The following is a 14,220-nucleotide window of genomic DNA, read 5'->3' as shown; positions in this document are numbered from 1 at the left end:
GCCCAGAGCCTGACGCGGGGCTCGAACTCCCAGACCGCGAGATCGTGACCTGGCTGAAGTCGGACGCTTAACCGACTGCGCCACCCAGGCGCCCCAAAATGAGGTTATTTTAAAAGCATATTATAAACTAGAAAATACCAAGTATCAAGTTAGTTCATTCATTTATTCAACAAATATTAAATGCCTACTAGGTACAGGCACTATGTAGTCAACAGTCCCAGGTATTCCAGACCCTCTTATAAACAGAAGCTGTTCCATCGATGTTTCTTTTTTTTTTTTTTTAACATTTACTATTGAGAGACAGAGCATGAGCATGGGAGGAGTGGAGAGAGGAGGAGACACAGAATCTGAAGGAGGCTCCAGGCCTTGTGCTGTTGGCACAGAGCCCGACGCGGGGCTCGAACTCAAAAACCGCGAGATCATGACCTGAGCCAAAGTCAGACGCTTAACCGACTGAGCCACCCAGGCGCCCCTATCGATGTTTCTTGAATTAAAGTGAAGCAGGAGTTGCCTGGAGTGTGTTCATGCAGCTGTGTGGTGGGAGCAGAGGGCAGGCGGAAAGGAAACTAACATGGTTTGAGTTCTTACCACGTGCCTGGCACGGGTTCCTCACAACAGCCACGTGAGTCCTATGGGAACTCCATGGAGACCCAGGATGGTTAAGTAGCTTCCCCAGAGACACACAGGTACTAAGTGACAGATGCATATTTAAATCAGTTCTGACTCCAAAATCCACCTCTTCCCTCTGGGCAGTAAGAGTGGTTGCAGAGTGCTCTTCTTGCCACAGAATGAGACCAGCCTGTTCCCTCTCTAACCTCTCTGATTTTCCTTCTTCCAAATATCCCCCAGATCAATGACTCAGGCCAGATCCTAGCCAAAAATGGTCACTCTTGCCTCTAGGCCAGAAAGTGGGACTCTGTGAAAGCAAAGCAGGGTGAGGCTCTATGACCACAGGCCAAAACCTCATGTTCACAAGGGCACAGGTTTTAGGAAAACAATAGCCTTTGATGCCTGCTCAGGATTCCTTCAATGGTAAGGCCCCAGGAGGCAACTCTCACCCAAACAACGTACTCTTGGCAAAGGGAGGGTGGGTGTCTTTTCAGGCATAAAGCTACCAGCAAGGACCCAGAAATCACTCAAGGGAGTTGTTGATTTCCCCAGGGGATCTAGCTTTTGGAAATAAACTTAGCAAAGGATTCCATTGGCCTCCATCCTGAGGCCTGTCTTGCCTCTAACACCTTGGAGGGGAGGGAGATCATGGAACTTTTGTCCTTATGTAGGTTACCAGCTCAGCAACTGAGGCGTCCTTTTCTCAAGTTTAGCACCAGCCATTTATTCTGATAAAGAATTGGTAAAAAAACAAAACAAAACAAAACGAAACTAGTGAGGTTACTGTTTGGCTTGGTTTCCAAAAACCAGTCCCTGCAATTGGCAGTTATTTCCTAGACTTAATAGGTGTAGGAAAAAAGGACCTTTGTTGATGGTCAAGCATCTGACAGACAATGAGAGTATTTCTGTGTTACTGAGGTACAGCTCCCAAAAATGAACACAGAGGCATCCAGGTGGGGTGGATCGTCAGAAGGATAGGGAATCTACAAGGCTGCGTTCAAAGCTGGGCAGACCCAGGGCTCCAGAGCCAGCAACACCAGAGAACTCCTGCCCACAGTGCTCAGGAAGGCAGCCTGACCTTGGGGCCCGGGGCACGTGGTGGAGGCCTCGGCTGCCCCCACCATTCAGTTCACAAGGCCTCAAACATCTCCTCCCCCTGAGAGTGATCACAGAGGCAGACAATGACATGGCTACAAGAGACATCAACCTGCAACCCCAACACAGTTTAGGTAGGGTGTTTTGTTCCAGAAGACACAAGTAGCACCCATGGGCGGGGGGTTCCCAGGGGGTAGGTTTCAGTTTAGAATAAGGCAAAACACTGTAACTATTAGACATGCCTTTAGGTAATGTGCTCTCCCTCATGAAAGGTATTCAGGCCAGCACTAGAGGGTCACCCCCTCAGAAGTACTGTTAGGGCAAGCCCTGCCTTGCGCAGGATCCTAAGATCTCCTCCACTGTGTCTCTGGTTAGTACCGAATGAGCGGCTCCACAGTTGGAGCTTTAGAGACCGGACACATGGCGTGGCTGGGGGTGGCAGCAGCAGGCTTTGTGGAGGGCCTGATGCTTATGCCAAGCCTTGAGGGCAGGTGGGTAGGTTTGGGTAGGAAGGGAGGGCTCCAGCATGTTGCAGCGTCCAGGAAAGTTCCCTTTACCTGCAAAGCAAACGCACTCCTAGTTAACTGGCTCCCAGAGTTGCAAAGGGGAATTAATTATTGTTTGTGATACACTTTAAGATTCCCCGATGAAAGACCTTGTATAAATGCAAATTATTATTATTGTCATTAAAGGTGCTAGACGTCTGGCCTGCTGGCTAATGCCCTGGTATAGCTCTGAGAAGAAAAGAAAGCAAACTCCCGGCAGAACATTTGCTCTGTTGCTCCAGAGCGCTAGAAGTGAGGAGAAGCAGGTCAAGGAGGGCTTGGCCCATGACTGCGAAAGTGAAGCCATCCAACCCTGACCAGAATTAGCATGCAGCTCTCTGCTCTAAGAGCCAAGTGTCTGTGTACCTCCGAGGGCCAGGGCCCTGCTCAGATTCATTCCCTGATCGCCGCAGGATCCGGCCTGTTACTAGAGCAGGAGCTATCCATGACTGAGTGAGTGTTTGCTTGTCTACTGGTCTGAAGGATGGAAGGAAGGTGGCCAGGATAGATGCTGGCCACCCAATGTTGGGGTCCTATGTCAGATCTAGAGACAAAGGGAGAGATCTAGAAACCTCAGACATGTGTGATATCCCTGACAATACTTATTAAGGCTTTGAGAGAACCCCTCTAGCAAAGCACAGGGAGAGGTCATTCATTAATTACTGTTTCCACGTAAGCCACTGTCTCTGGCTAAAGTGGTTGGATTGCTACCAAAGTAATAATAATAATAATAATAATAATAAGTGGATAGTAGTGTTTTAGACCTGGAAGTGAACTCAGAAGCCATCCCTTCACTTTCCAGATGAGGCAGTGTGGGGTGCGGAGAGGTGAGGTGGCCCATCCCAAGTTGCATAGCCAGTAAGAAGCAGAGCCACGATCACACTTCAGGCCTCCCCATTCCTAGTCTGCAGCTCAATTATGTCAAGATAATAATACCTCCCATTTTATAGCACTTTCCAGACATCGTACTTCTCAACAACCCTGGAGATTTTAAGATCCCAAATGACCTTACTATTAAAGGACCTTCTGCCCTCTGCTCTTCTGGGGCTCATTATTTGGAGAACATTTATGATGCCTCTTATGTGCACCTGGGTAGATTGCACATGTCCTCCCCGTACTTTCTTTTCCTTCTCGCGGACATTCAGAGTAGGCCTCATTCTTCACGCAGGTGCTTTAGTACTTCCGGGAACCCGAGGGACAAGCGAGAGGGAGGCCAGGCTCATCCCTTTGTCCCTTGTCATTGCAGTCATGATTCTACTGAAAAGCCACCCGATGCAGGTCCCTAGAGGGGGACTAAAGATACCAGTCAACACCTCTAGACGCATAAACCTACAAGAGGGAGGGCCATTTAGCAGGGGTTTGTAAGAACGAATGTGAGCCGGCAGTAAGTAACTCTCTGAATTCATTCCTGGGCTGTCGGCCGTTCGGTGCTAATGGAGGAGACCCAAATGTAGCTAACCTGGTGCTTGGGAGGGGAGGATCGCCAAAGCAGAGCACTGGAGAAATCCCCGAACGCAAAGAGGAGTCCGAGTGACTCGGTGTCACACGGCAGCCCCAGAGGTAGGGCCCCGGCCTCCACACGCCATCTCCAGCTCTCTCTCCTCTGGAAACCATGGCGGTGTGGAAAAAACGTGTCCTTTGGAGTCCAGCAGCTAGCAGCTCTGGATTTATAAATAGCATTGCCACCAGTTACCTGCGTGATCTTAGAAAGCTGCTTTGCGTCTCTGAATCATAGATTTCTCATTGGCAGAAACAGAGATAATAATACCTCCCCGGCAGTAGGCCCATCAGGAGAAGTAAACGTAAAATAATATAGATGGAAACAAATAGCATGAAGTCTAGCACGTAGCAGGCACCCTCCCTCCTTTATACTTATGGCTTCCAGGTTTTTTGTTTTTGTTTTTTTTTTTTCTAACCACAATCCACGGGAAGATATTTATTTTATAACCTAATTCTGTCTTTATAACTAAAACAAAAGTTTCGTGAAAAACTGTTTCCCCTCGCCACATGTGATACACTCTGACTTTATTTTGTTTCATGTTAATGCTGCTTGGGACCCACTAAATTGATTTCACAACGCACTGCAACCGTGATACCAATCATTTGAACCAGCCCGTTTGATACCACGTGTGGATCTCATTTACCCACGTTGTGTGTCCTTCATTTCCTTCCAGCCCTGGCTCTCTGTAACTGGCACACGGGGCCAGAGCTGCCCGTGCACAGCATGCACAGGGCCCCGGGCTTGGTGCAGGGTGCAAAGAGCCCTAAGGAGCAGGTGGGCTCCTCCCCCGTGCTCGTCCCCACCCTCCGCGGTGCCCCTCAGAATGACTGAGAGGACCCATAAGGCTCCCCGCCTGCCACGGTTCTGCCTCCTGCCAGCCTGCTGGAGAACTTCGCTATACTCCCAGCCCAGCATAGCCCACCTGAAGTTTCTGTCAAGGCCCCTGGAGCCCAGCAGGGAGGGTGGGCCTCGGGCAGCCTCTCCCATTGAATAGTTCCTTCCTTTGGAATCGCTGCTCTCCCATCTGTGAGCCCGGAGAGCCAGATGTCTGCGGATCTTATTTCAGCTGCCAGGCAGAGGGATTAGAATAGAAAGAAGAGGGACCCTGGCCATCCTTGCTGCCCCTCCCCTCGGTCTGCAAGGGGTACCTGTGAACACCCAGCTTGGGGAGGGGGGGCGAATAGTCAGAGAGCTGGAGCGACGAAAAGCTGGGCCCAGAAGCAGCAGGCAGGGGCCCGGGCATCCACGGAAGACATGAGCTGCAGCCTCCAGATGCCGAGTCTAAGTGGAGAACCCAAATTCACAGCCAGGCAAACACCACTTTAAAGCTCCAGGGAGACTCTCTAGGGAGGACAGGATTGTTTATGCCCCAAAGAGTCCATCTCCTAAGTGTTTCCCTGGCACTGTGGGGGTCTGGCACTCTCCTGCGGAGGCTGATGCCTGGCAGTGCTGAGCGGGAGCCTTGAGGCACAATCCCCACTGGAGTGTGACTTGGGGCCTCGGACACACACCCCCACTCCGCATGGCCAGCTCGGCTGGGACCCTGAGCACTTCCTCTTCGAGGTCTATCCTTTGGTTTTTCCCCCTTCGCTGACTAAGAAGGGGAGAGTAATCTGTGACCTTGGCAGTGACTCACTGCCATCAGATGGGTGGTCAGCGTCTCCCCAGCACAGGTGAGCGTAGGAGTAGCTCTCGTCCTGGCCAGGCCTGTGGAGGGATCCCGACACCCTTCACGGGCATCCACACAGCCATCCGTGGGAGCAGTGCTCAGCTCCTATTCATGCAGCCCTGGGCAGAGGGAGCAGAAGACCGGTGCCCGCCGCCGAGGCACCTGCCATCTGAGGCACAGTGAGGGAAACAGGATGAGCACAGGACTGTGGCTCTGCTCTGGGTCCCCAGGCAGTGCCACACTCCCTAGCCCCCCCCCACCGCCCCCAACACCTGCTGTCCAGCTTCAGCCCAACCAGGTGCACCCCTTCATCTCAGCCCCCTCCCCACCCAGAGGCCAGGCCTTTCTCAGTGGCCACAAGGTACCCCCTCCTCCCAGCCTCTCATCGAATAGGTTCAGGATGCAAACAGCATCAGGCTGAGAGGAATGCGAGCACTGCCCCTAGCTCCAGGGCCTCCAGCTGGCCGTGGGCACTTCTTCACTCATGCACCAACTTAGCATTCACTTGCTGTGAGGCCCGAAGGAAGTTGAGCACTACTGGGCAGTAAGGACGAACCATCCCTAAATTCTGCTGTCCAGAGACTTACAGAGAAAACCTGTACTAACAGCCGTGACTGTCGTGTGCTGTGTTAGAGGAGCCACCATTTTCTCCGGCTCTCAGTTTTCCCTTCCCTGTAGTGATTGGACCATATGACCTCTGAGATTTCCTTTTGTTCCAAAATGTTATAATTCTAAAGTATGTCTTTAAGCCAAATGTCTACGTTCATTAGAAATATTTATTGCATTGCTGTGTGTTGAGCCCCACACCAAACCTGGGATGCCAGAAGGCGGTTGAATATGACCATCTTGCCGTCGAGGAGTGTGTGGTGGCTATGGAAGAACGGTTGGAATGTGACGGATGTGTGCCCCCAGAGATGGGGCCCAGTGGAGGATGGGAGCCCTGTGGCTGGGGGAGTCTCAGGAGCCCATAAGGACTACCCGTCCCTCCCTCTCGTTTGGCCAGCTGACCTCTGCTGTCCTCCTTGGCCGCCTTCTCATGCACTGTGCCAGAGGGTTCCAAGGGGGCAGAGATGCCTGCAGCCCTGGGGACAAGGCCTCACTCCTGCAGTTGCAGAAGCTGGCTGCAAGCTTCTGTAGCCCAAAGGAACTGGCCAGGCTCCAGAGGGCCTCCTTGGAGGGCCTCAGAAGGAGAGAGAACCACTAGGTAATTTTGATCATTTTAGTAAGCATTTAAAAATACCCTGTGATTTAGAAGGAGCCAGATTCCATCCCAATACTTTGATGTCTAGAAATGGATCTCGGTTGGTTGGTTGTTGAAGTCCTCCTAAAACAGCATTTGATTTAATTCAACACATACTGAGACTACAGTCTCAGCCCGTCGGCAGTCTCACAGGCGAGGAGCCCGAGCTGCACAAGACATCGTCTAGACACCAATCTAAACATTCCAGACTCGAGTCAGACCATGGCTGGGCCTGAGGTTGGAGGCCCGGTGTGCCGTGGAATCCAGCGGAGGGGAGATTGCTTCCAGCTGGGGGTGGGGGCTGCCGCCCGAAGCTGTGAGCTTGTGATGCTGTGTTCCCAGCAAGATATCAAGCCTTTGCATCTCAAGCGTGTTGATTTTCTTGTTTTGCAAGTTCGGACCCCCTAAAAACGAAGCAGCCGTGCTCAAGGATCGACACATTTAGGGAGATTGTGTGAACCAGTTACAACCACTTGTTTGTTCCTAGAGCCCACGCCAGAGAGCCAGGCGGACATCGCCTGGGGCGCAGCTACAAAATAAGCTTCCATTGTGCCTGTCACTTGCCCACCAAGGCGCCCGGAGTCGGATGGGCAGACTTCATAGGGGCCTTTGGAGGGTTTGGGGTGAAGGGCATTGGAGTAGACGCAGGTCTCTTTGTAGAGATCCTATTTTAAGGTTGACTCCTCTGACACGAGGAGAGTAACCTCAGATGAGTCAGTATTTACAGTGGCCCGTCCAGGACAATGAGGACCAGGCAAGACCACGAGAAATGATTAGCAGGACTTTGTCTCACTATTTACAGGACTGCTTTGATTTTCAGACCACAATCGGTTTTCATATGACTGATTAAAAACATGTGCCAGTTGAAGTCACAGCTGCAGCAGAAAAGTGGGGAAAGAAATGGGCCTTAGATGTTTTGGAACTTGCCTCTCTTTGCAAAAATGCATTCTGACTTGATTTATATTTCCTTGATTTCCTGACAACGAGGGTCGTGTCCCCAAACCACTTCTCCCACCCCGCCCCTCTCCACCACCACGTTGGCCTGACTCTGGCAGACATCCTAAGGCTCATCTCATGATTGCCCGGAGAAAAAAGATTTTCGAATTCCAAAAAGAGACAACCAAGCCCTGTTTTGGAAGAAGATAATCGTTTAGGCTTTTATACAATACAAAGTCCCAAGTAAGCAAGGCTGAAGGCAGCAAGACCCCAGGGTCTCTCCGGCCTGTAGGAAGATGTGCCCCAGTGGCACCAGGATCAGGGCACCACAGAGCACGTGAACTCACTAAGCCTGCGTTTTCCTGCCTGCAGACAGAGAGCGGGGCTTCCTGCTACACTGACAGCCATGCTTCACCCACTCCACGGGGCCCCTTCCCCTTCTCCAGAGTCCCCAACCCGTTTGGGCCTTGTTTTCTGTTTCTGTTAGAATTTTCTTAAAGCCATATCAGTTCACACGTTCAAATGTGGATTTTTATTCGTTTGAAAATATCCATTGAATAAATACAGAACTGCAATTCCCGTAGGGAAAACCCCTATAGATGAGCCCTTTTGGACACAGTTCCTAAATGCCTTCACCCGAAGGCATCTGCAGATTTCCCTAAGGGTCCCTGTCATAACTTTCCAGAACCCCTTCCCCAGAACACACCGGTTACTAACAACCTGCTGTGGAGCCTCCCCTCGGTGGGACGGCTGGGGAACTGGTCTTCCGTCCCTGTCATGCGCTGCCTGTGGTGCCACTAAACGTCTCCTCAGGGCCCTGCAGTGTTCATCGCTGACCCTGTTTTGTTTGTGAAAAGGCGCCGCGGATGGTAACAGCCACCACTACCGCCTTTCCGCACTGCCACCACCTGTGACACGCTGGGTGTCACTTAACGGGTGAAGGATCAAGACACAAAGAAGTTAAATGACTTGCTCAAGGTCACGTGGGCGTCTCAGAACCATAAGTAGGTGGCACTAAGAGACCATCAGGTATAAATCTTCCTGCTCCGGGTGAGGACACTGAGTCCCGGTTCCGGATGACACAACAAGCCAAGGCCTGCACTAGAACCCATGTCTCCGTGGTTCGGTACTCTTTCCACCTGACCCACGGACTGCCCCTTATGATACCTGGTGACCTGAACAGAAGGCCTGTGTGGGAACCCAGCCAACTTGGGCGCCCCCATCACGGGCCGCCAGAGCCCTGTGATTCTTAAACATCCCTCTAGTTCACGGCTGCAGCTTCCTCCCTGACCAAGCCTTTGACCAGAGCTACACACAGGAACACAGCCAGCAGCTCGGGCAGAAGACAAAGAGGGTGCCGGTGGCTGTGACCGCACAGCCCATCCTCAGATAACCCAAGCGTGCCGCTGGCACCTCCGGACTGGATTTTAAGAGATGCGCCGTGTCCTGAAAAGTTTGGCTGGGTGTCCCCCCCGCCCCCGAGACTGGCCATCTCTGTCCCTCCGACTGCCCCGCTCAATGTGATAAGCGAGAGATCATCCAACAAGCCGTGACAGAAAGGATGAACCGAGAGCAAGGACCCTATGTCCTCTTCTGCCACACAGGGGCTCCCTCTTCTGCTGCCCCCACAGACTCAGAGCCTCTCCCCTCGGACCCAGCTTCGTCCCCACGGTAACCGTTGACATCTACTGATCATCTGTGACGCCAGGCACCAGGCCAAGTGCTCACTTGGGCCATCTCATTGAACCCTCACGAAGATTACCCTTTAAGGCAATTGAAGGTTACTTTTCCCCTTTTGTAGTTGAAGAAATTAAAGCCGGAGAGGTGAGTCACTTGCCCAAGCGATAGAGCCAGTAAAGAGCAGCGTCGGCCCTCGAGCCCAGGTGTGCTGGCTCCGGAGCGCACACGACACTCACCCCCGCGGCCTTCACAGCCCACGGCCTACAGGGCTCTGCTCTGTATATGAAGGATCTGACTCCTCGAGAAGGGAAGAGATTTCCTGCCGAGCGCCCGCTCCCCGACTCCTGGACCGAGGGGTCTGTCTGCCGCACTCCCTGTCGGGCCCGGGAGCCGAGGCCTGGCCGGTAGCCACTCCTGCTCTGAATTCATGGAAAACCTACCCAGCCGCAGCCTGGGGTCCGTTCTTTAAGCTTCATTCTTCCTACTTGAGACTCTGGGATTGGACCGAGCTGTGATTTTATAAAACCCGGAGCAGAGGGACTGAGACCAGTGAAGAAGGTCAGAACCTTACTTTGTCCTAAGGCATATTCAGCTCGAATTTGGTCTAAAAATAAATTCCCTTCCAGCGTGAATAGAAATGATGAGTTTGACTGACTCAAGGCCTCTCTCCCCACGGGTCCTCCCAGCCAGTTAGCGCGGAGGTGAGGAGACCTCCTCTCCCCCACCCTGCCGCACACTTACACTTTAAAGCGTGCCGTACGTTTTGTCTTTGGGTCAAAGAGTTTTTCAAAAGGTGATAGATGACTAGTGCCTTTGGCAAGCTATACCCTGGGCACTTCTCCATTTTCTCTGATAAGAAGTGAAATAAATGAAAACAGCACTTTAAAAAAAATAAATCTATAAATGAGTGGGAGCCAGTTGTCATTTTCCCCTTCCTCCTCCTCCCTCTCCCTGAACTGGCTTCGTGAGGAGCCCAGTGGGGCAGCGCCCGCTGACAACAGCCGGGAGCCTCATGCCTTTAAATAGCCCTTCTCCACACTGCTTCCCCTTCGCGTCACACAGCTCGCCCTGGAGGGAAAGCCCAGGACAGAACAGGAAACTTTAGAACTTTCTGAAGAAGGAAAGAACTTAACTCTAAAGCTTGCTCCCTCTTGCCAAGACCTTTTGGTCTAAGGAGCTGGTAGTGTTGCAGCCCCTACCCCAGAAGTTTCCGAGGAAGAACAGCCGATCAGATTTGTTTGGGGACCCGTGGGACTCTGGGCCTGAAGCGAGAGGGAGGGAGGGGGCGGGCCCCAGCCCCAGCCAGCGTCGTCCACTCATCGGGTGCCTTTCGGGGGGCCGACTTGTAACTTGGGGAGGGGGCACCACCCTGCCCAGTGGTTCTGGGGTCGGCCGTGCTCCACAGGACACCTCAGGCAGCAAAGCAAGTACAGTGGACGTCGGCAGCAGCCTGTCAATCGCTGACTGTCGAGGATGGGCCACCAGGCTGTCCTCCAGTGAACACATGCATGTCGCTGGGCGAACAGCAGCAAATGAAACATGGGTGGGGAAGGAGTGGCCCGCACACTGGGTGGCTGCAGACAGTTGACAAGATCCCTTCCTACACTGTCCCGTGCAGGCGTCACGTGGGGTTGGACTCGTCACCCCTGCTCACGGTGGGAGACACAGCCCAGGGCCTCGCATGCCCTGCCAGCCTCGCTCTAGGTCTGTGGCTCTCTGGACCCCACGCAGCCCCTCCTGTCCATCAGGACAACTGTGGTGGTGCAACTGGCTGGAAAGGGCTTTGAGGTCACGGGTCCCAGAGACGGTGACAGCGTGGCCGGCTCAGGCCCGTGTTAAGCAGGATGTGGATGGAGGAGGCTGCGCTATCCTTCAAAGTGTTGGCATAATTGGAAGTCTGAGAACGGACTGCAGCCTCTTCTTCGGTGCCTATGTGTCACATTTGTCTGCCTTCTGAGGCTACTCTCTCACCTTCTTGAACAGCGTGCAATGGACATGCGTTAACGCCTCCTGCAACCCGGTGGCCATCCGTAGTTACCTTAATTACAGCCGTGAAGGTCTCGCTGAGGGGCCAGCTGAGGATGCTGTCGACGGGATGGCCTGTGGGGTCACTGAAAGATGTGCTCCCTGCTTTCCAGGGCCCACCGCGCAGCCCGGCAAGTATGACATGTAGCGTACGTGACAGATGCTGGGAGAAGTGCAAAGGGAGAGAACCTCTTGGTAGCCAGGGAGGACTTGACATTTGACCTGAGCACGAGTAAAGCCCAGAGGTGGAAAATGGCATGTGTGAGGAAGAGCAGGGGGCCAGATTGGAGCGGGGGGCTTGCGTCCTGGACCATGCGTGGGCGGCGGGGAGTCTGTGACCTCCCCCAATTCCAGGAGGCTGGAGGGCATACCTGCAATTTTTCTGGAAGAGGATCCTTAGCTTTCTTAGCTTCCCAGGGGAGGGGTGCATGTGCCCCAAAATGGAAGGGCAAACACAGCTTTTTTAACATGTCGGAGCCAGATAGTGACAATCGTGGAGTGCCAGGCTGCAAGTCCGGGGAACATGCAGGGTCGTGGTTGGGTAGCGACAGGGATGCGCACTCGAAGAAAAGGTCTCCACTTGCAGCAGAAGGGTGAAGCAAGCCCGTGCCCGGGGGGAAAAACAGCCTTGTGCAGCAGCTCCGTTGAAAGGTAGTAAGACCTGGAGCCAGGGGGTGTCACAAAGGACAGAGGGACGTTGTGGAGGAGGAGGAAGAACATCAGGATGAATTCACCGCAGGGCTTTAGGGAGCCATGGGAGCCGTGGAAACAGGGTTCTGTTACGGAAGCACAGATGGGCCAAAGCAAGTTCAAAGACCTAATATTGGGGAGTCCTTCATTCGGAGCACACTGGTTTGAATTACAGAGACATCCAGATCGCAGTGTCCCGCAGGTGGCTGGAACGTGGGGCCGGAAGTCTGGGAGGGAAATGAGGGCGGAGGGGCCCAGATTGCGTGCTTCTGTGCTAAGGAGGCCGAGGCTGAGAACGGCGCCGGGTGTGAGGGGCTGGGGCGGTGAGGGGGGCGGGGGGGGGGGCCAAGATGGGAGGGTCCCGGTGAGAGAGCTCATCCCGGGAGCACGGCAAGGAGAAGGGAGGTAGGAGACCTAGGATGTGGGATGTCACGCCGGAGAAGAGCTTCCTGAGAGAGGAGGCAGCACATAAAGGCCACACTGAGGCCGCGGAGGCCAGGCCTGCAAAAGCCAGACACAGTGGCGACATTGGAAAGAAGTTTCAGTTGACTTGGTATTGGGGCAGCGGGAGGGCAGTCGGGTGTCATCGTAACTGCACTGTGGGACCCCAGGGCCTGTCGAATCGTGTAGGGCCACTCACCCCTGCACCGTGGGAGCCCTGTTTGCGGCCTTTGTGGTACTGGTGGTGACAGGGCCTCTCGGTGGCCCGTCCTAGTTCATGTTGTGATTCTGAATGAGCCGCTCTGGGTAAGTAAGGTGTGACTACCGTGCCCTCATGTGAGCCGGGGGTGGGGAGAGAGAAGTAGGAGGCAAGCCTGGGTGACCAGGGGCTGAGGGCGCCTACCCCGCCCCTCCACTTCCTACCTCACCTTTTGTCTTACGGCAGAGCTTTGCGTTTCCCAGCTCACAGCAAGCCACCCCTTGCCCCCTGTCCCTGCTCTGGCTGTTTCTTGCCTAGAACACCCCTAATGCCTACTCCCCCTCCACCATCACTGACGGTGCGAGCCTGGTGCCTCACGGTGCCTCCATAGGAGCCCTTACCGCCTCGGCTGGCACCGATTATGTGTTTGTCTTCTCCTCTAAACTGGGATCTCCTGTGCAGCAGGGCCCCATCTAGGTCACCTCGAAGCCCCTTGCACCGCATACCATGCCTGGCAGGGTGGGCCCATGTAGGACGTGGCGCCTGTCTCTACAGATTCGAATCTGGGTTCCAGAAAGGCCAGACGGTCTGCCCCAGATCCCGTCGCCAGTCTGTGACTGACCAAGGAACGCTCTCTTGGTACCCAGCCTGGCTTTCTTTCCAGTAGACCAAACTGCACATGTATTTGGAAATAAGTGGAGACCATGGAACGCTTAGAAATCCTTTTTCTTAGACCCTCTTTGTCTCATGCAACTGAATGAAGAGTACAATTCTCTTTATACTTCAGGTCACAGAAACGACTGGGTGGCTGGCTTGGCCACTGTCTGGCTTGTCGCGGGGATCAGGCCCGTCTTTGGCCCGGGAAAAGCAGAGGGAGACTGAGCACTGATGTCTAATAGGAACTGGCCGCCAGGAAGATCTGCGTACGGGCCCTTGAAATGTCCACACAAGATAGCACAGTAGTGAACTGTGTGTACCTCCCTCGGAAAAATCCAGAGGGCTTTGCATCAGCAGGGAAGGGAAATCCAACCCCAGATGCACGAACAATAAATAACAACTGTTCTGAGTTAGGTTGAAAGCTCCGAGTTGCACTTTTTTTCAAGTTGTTTATGCTAACCACAACTTTTTTCTCCCCCTCTTTCCCACCAGGGCTTATTTCAAAACCTTTGTCCCTCAGTTCCAGGAGGCAGCGTTTGCCAATGGAAAGCTCTAGGAAACACCAGTCTTGAGAAGCGGCCAGCCAGACTGCTCTGTCCACATGCGTGTCAGCACATATGGCGGCTTCCTGGAAGCCACTTGGAATGCCTTCATGGCAGCGTTTTGCTCACACAGCGGCTTTGCACGCCCCGCCTGGGACCCAAACTGAAGCTGGCCGGCGGCAACCTGGCCCCCACCTCCGGCTGCTCCCTCTTTGTTTCCTTCAGTATATTTCTAGTTGGAAGAAATAAAATCACAAATTATGACAAACTATTTTTCCGGGGAAAGGAAGACACCACAAATGCACACACCCTTATTCCAGGAAAGCCTTTGTCTGCAAGACCTTGTTTAAGTTTTAACATTAAACCCCCCTTTGCTTTTATTTGTCCCTAA

The 14,220-nt window shown here is 53.4% G+C and overlaps 1 protein-coding gene across 10 annotated transcripts in view; it reads left to right on the top strand.

Annotated features, from left to right (window-relative positions):
• BABAM2 (BRISC and BRCA1 A complex member 2) overlaps positions 1 to 14,209 on the top strand; it is a 425,146-nt gene extending 410,937 nt beyond the window's left edge. For 6 of the 10 annotated variants that reach the window (XM_045054775.1, XM_045054777.1, XM_045054778.1 and 3 more), the window contains 2 exons: positions 11,259 to 11,431; positions 13,780 to 14,209. In XM_045054775.1, coding sequence (XP_044910710.1) covers positions 11,259 to 11,431; positions 13,780 to 13,859 — 253 coding nt within the window. In that variant the 3' untranslated portion in view covers positions 13,860 to 14,209. Of the gene's footprint in view, positions 1 to 11,258; positions 11,436 to 13,417; positions 13,697 to 13,779 lie in introns of those variants that run through there. The other 4 variants (XM_045054784.1, XM_045054786.1, XM_045054781.1 and 1 more) reach the window with 3 other exon arrangements.
• The last annotated feature ends 11 nt before the right edge of the window (positions 14,210 to 14,220 follow it).

Source organism: Felis catus, chromosome A3, assembly GCF_018350175.1.
Source record: "Felis catus isolate Fca126 chromosome A3, F.catus_Fca126_mat1.0, whole genome shotgun sequence".
NCBI lineage: Eukaryota > Metazoa > Chordata > Mammalia > Carnivora > Felidae > Felis > Felis catus.
This window is presented reverse-complemented; position numbering and strand designations above follow the sequence as displayed.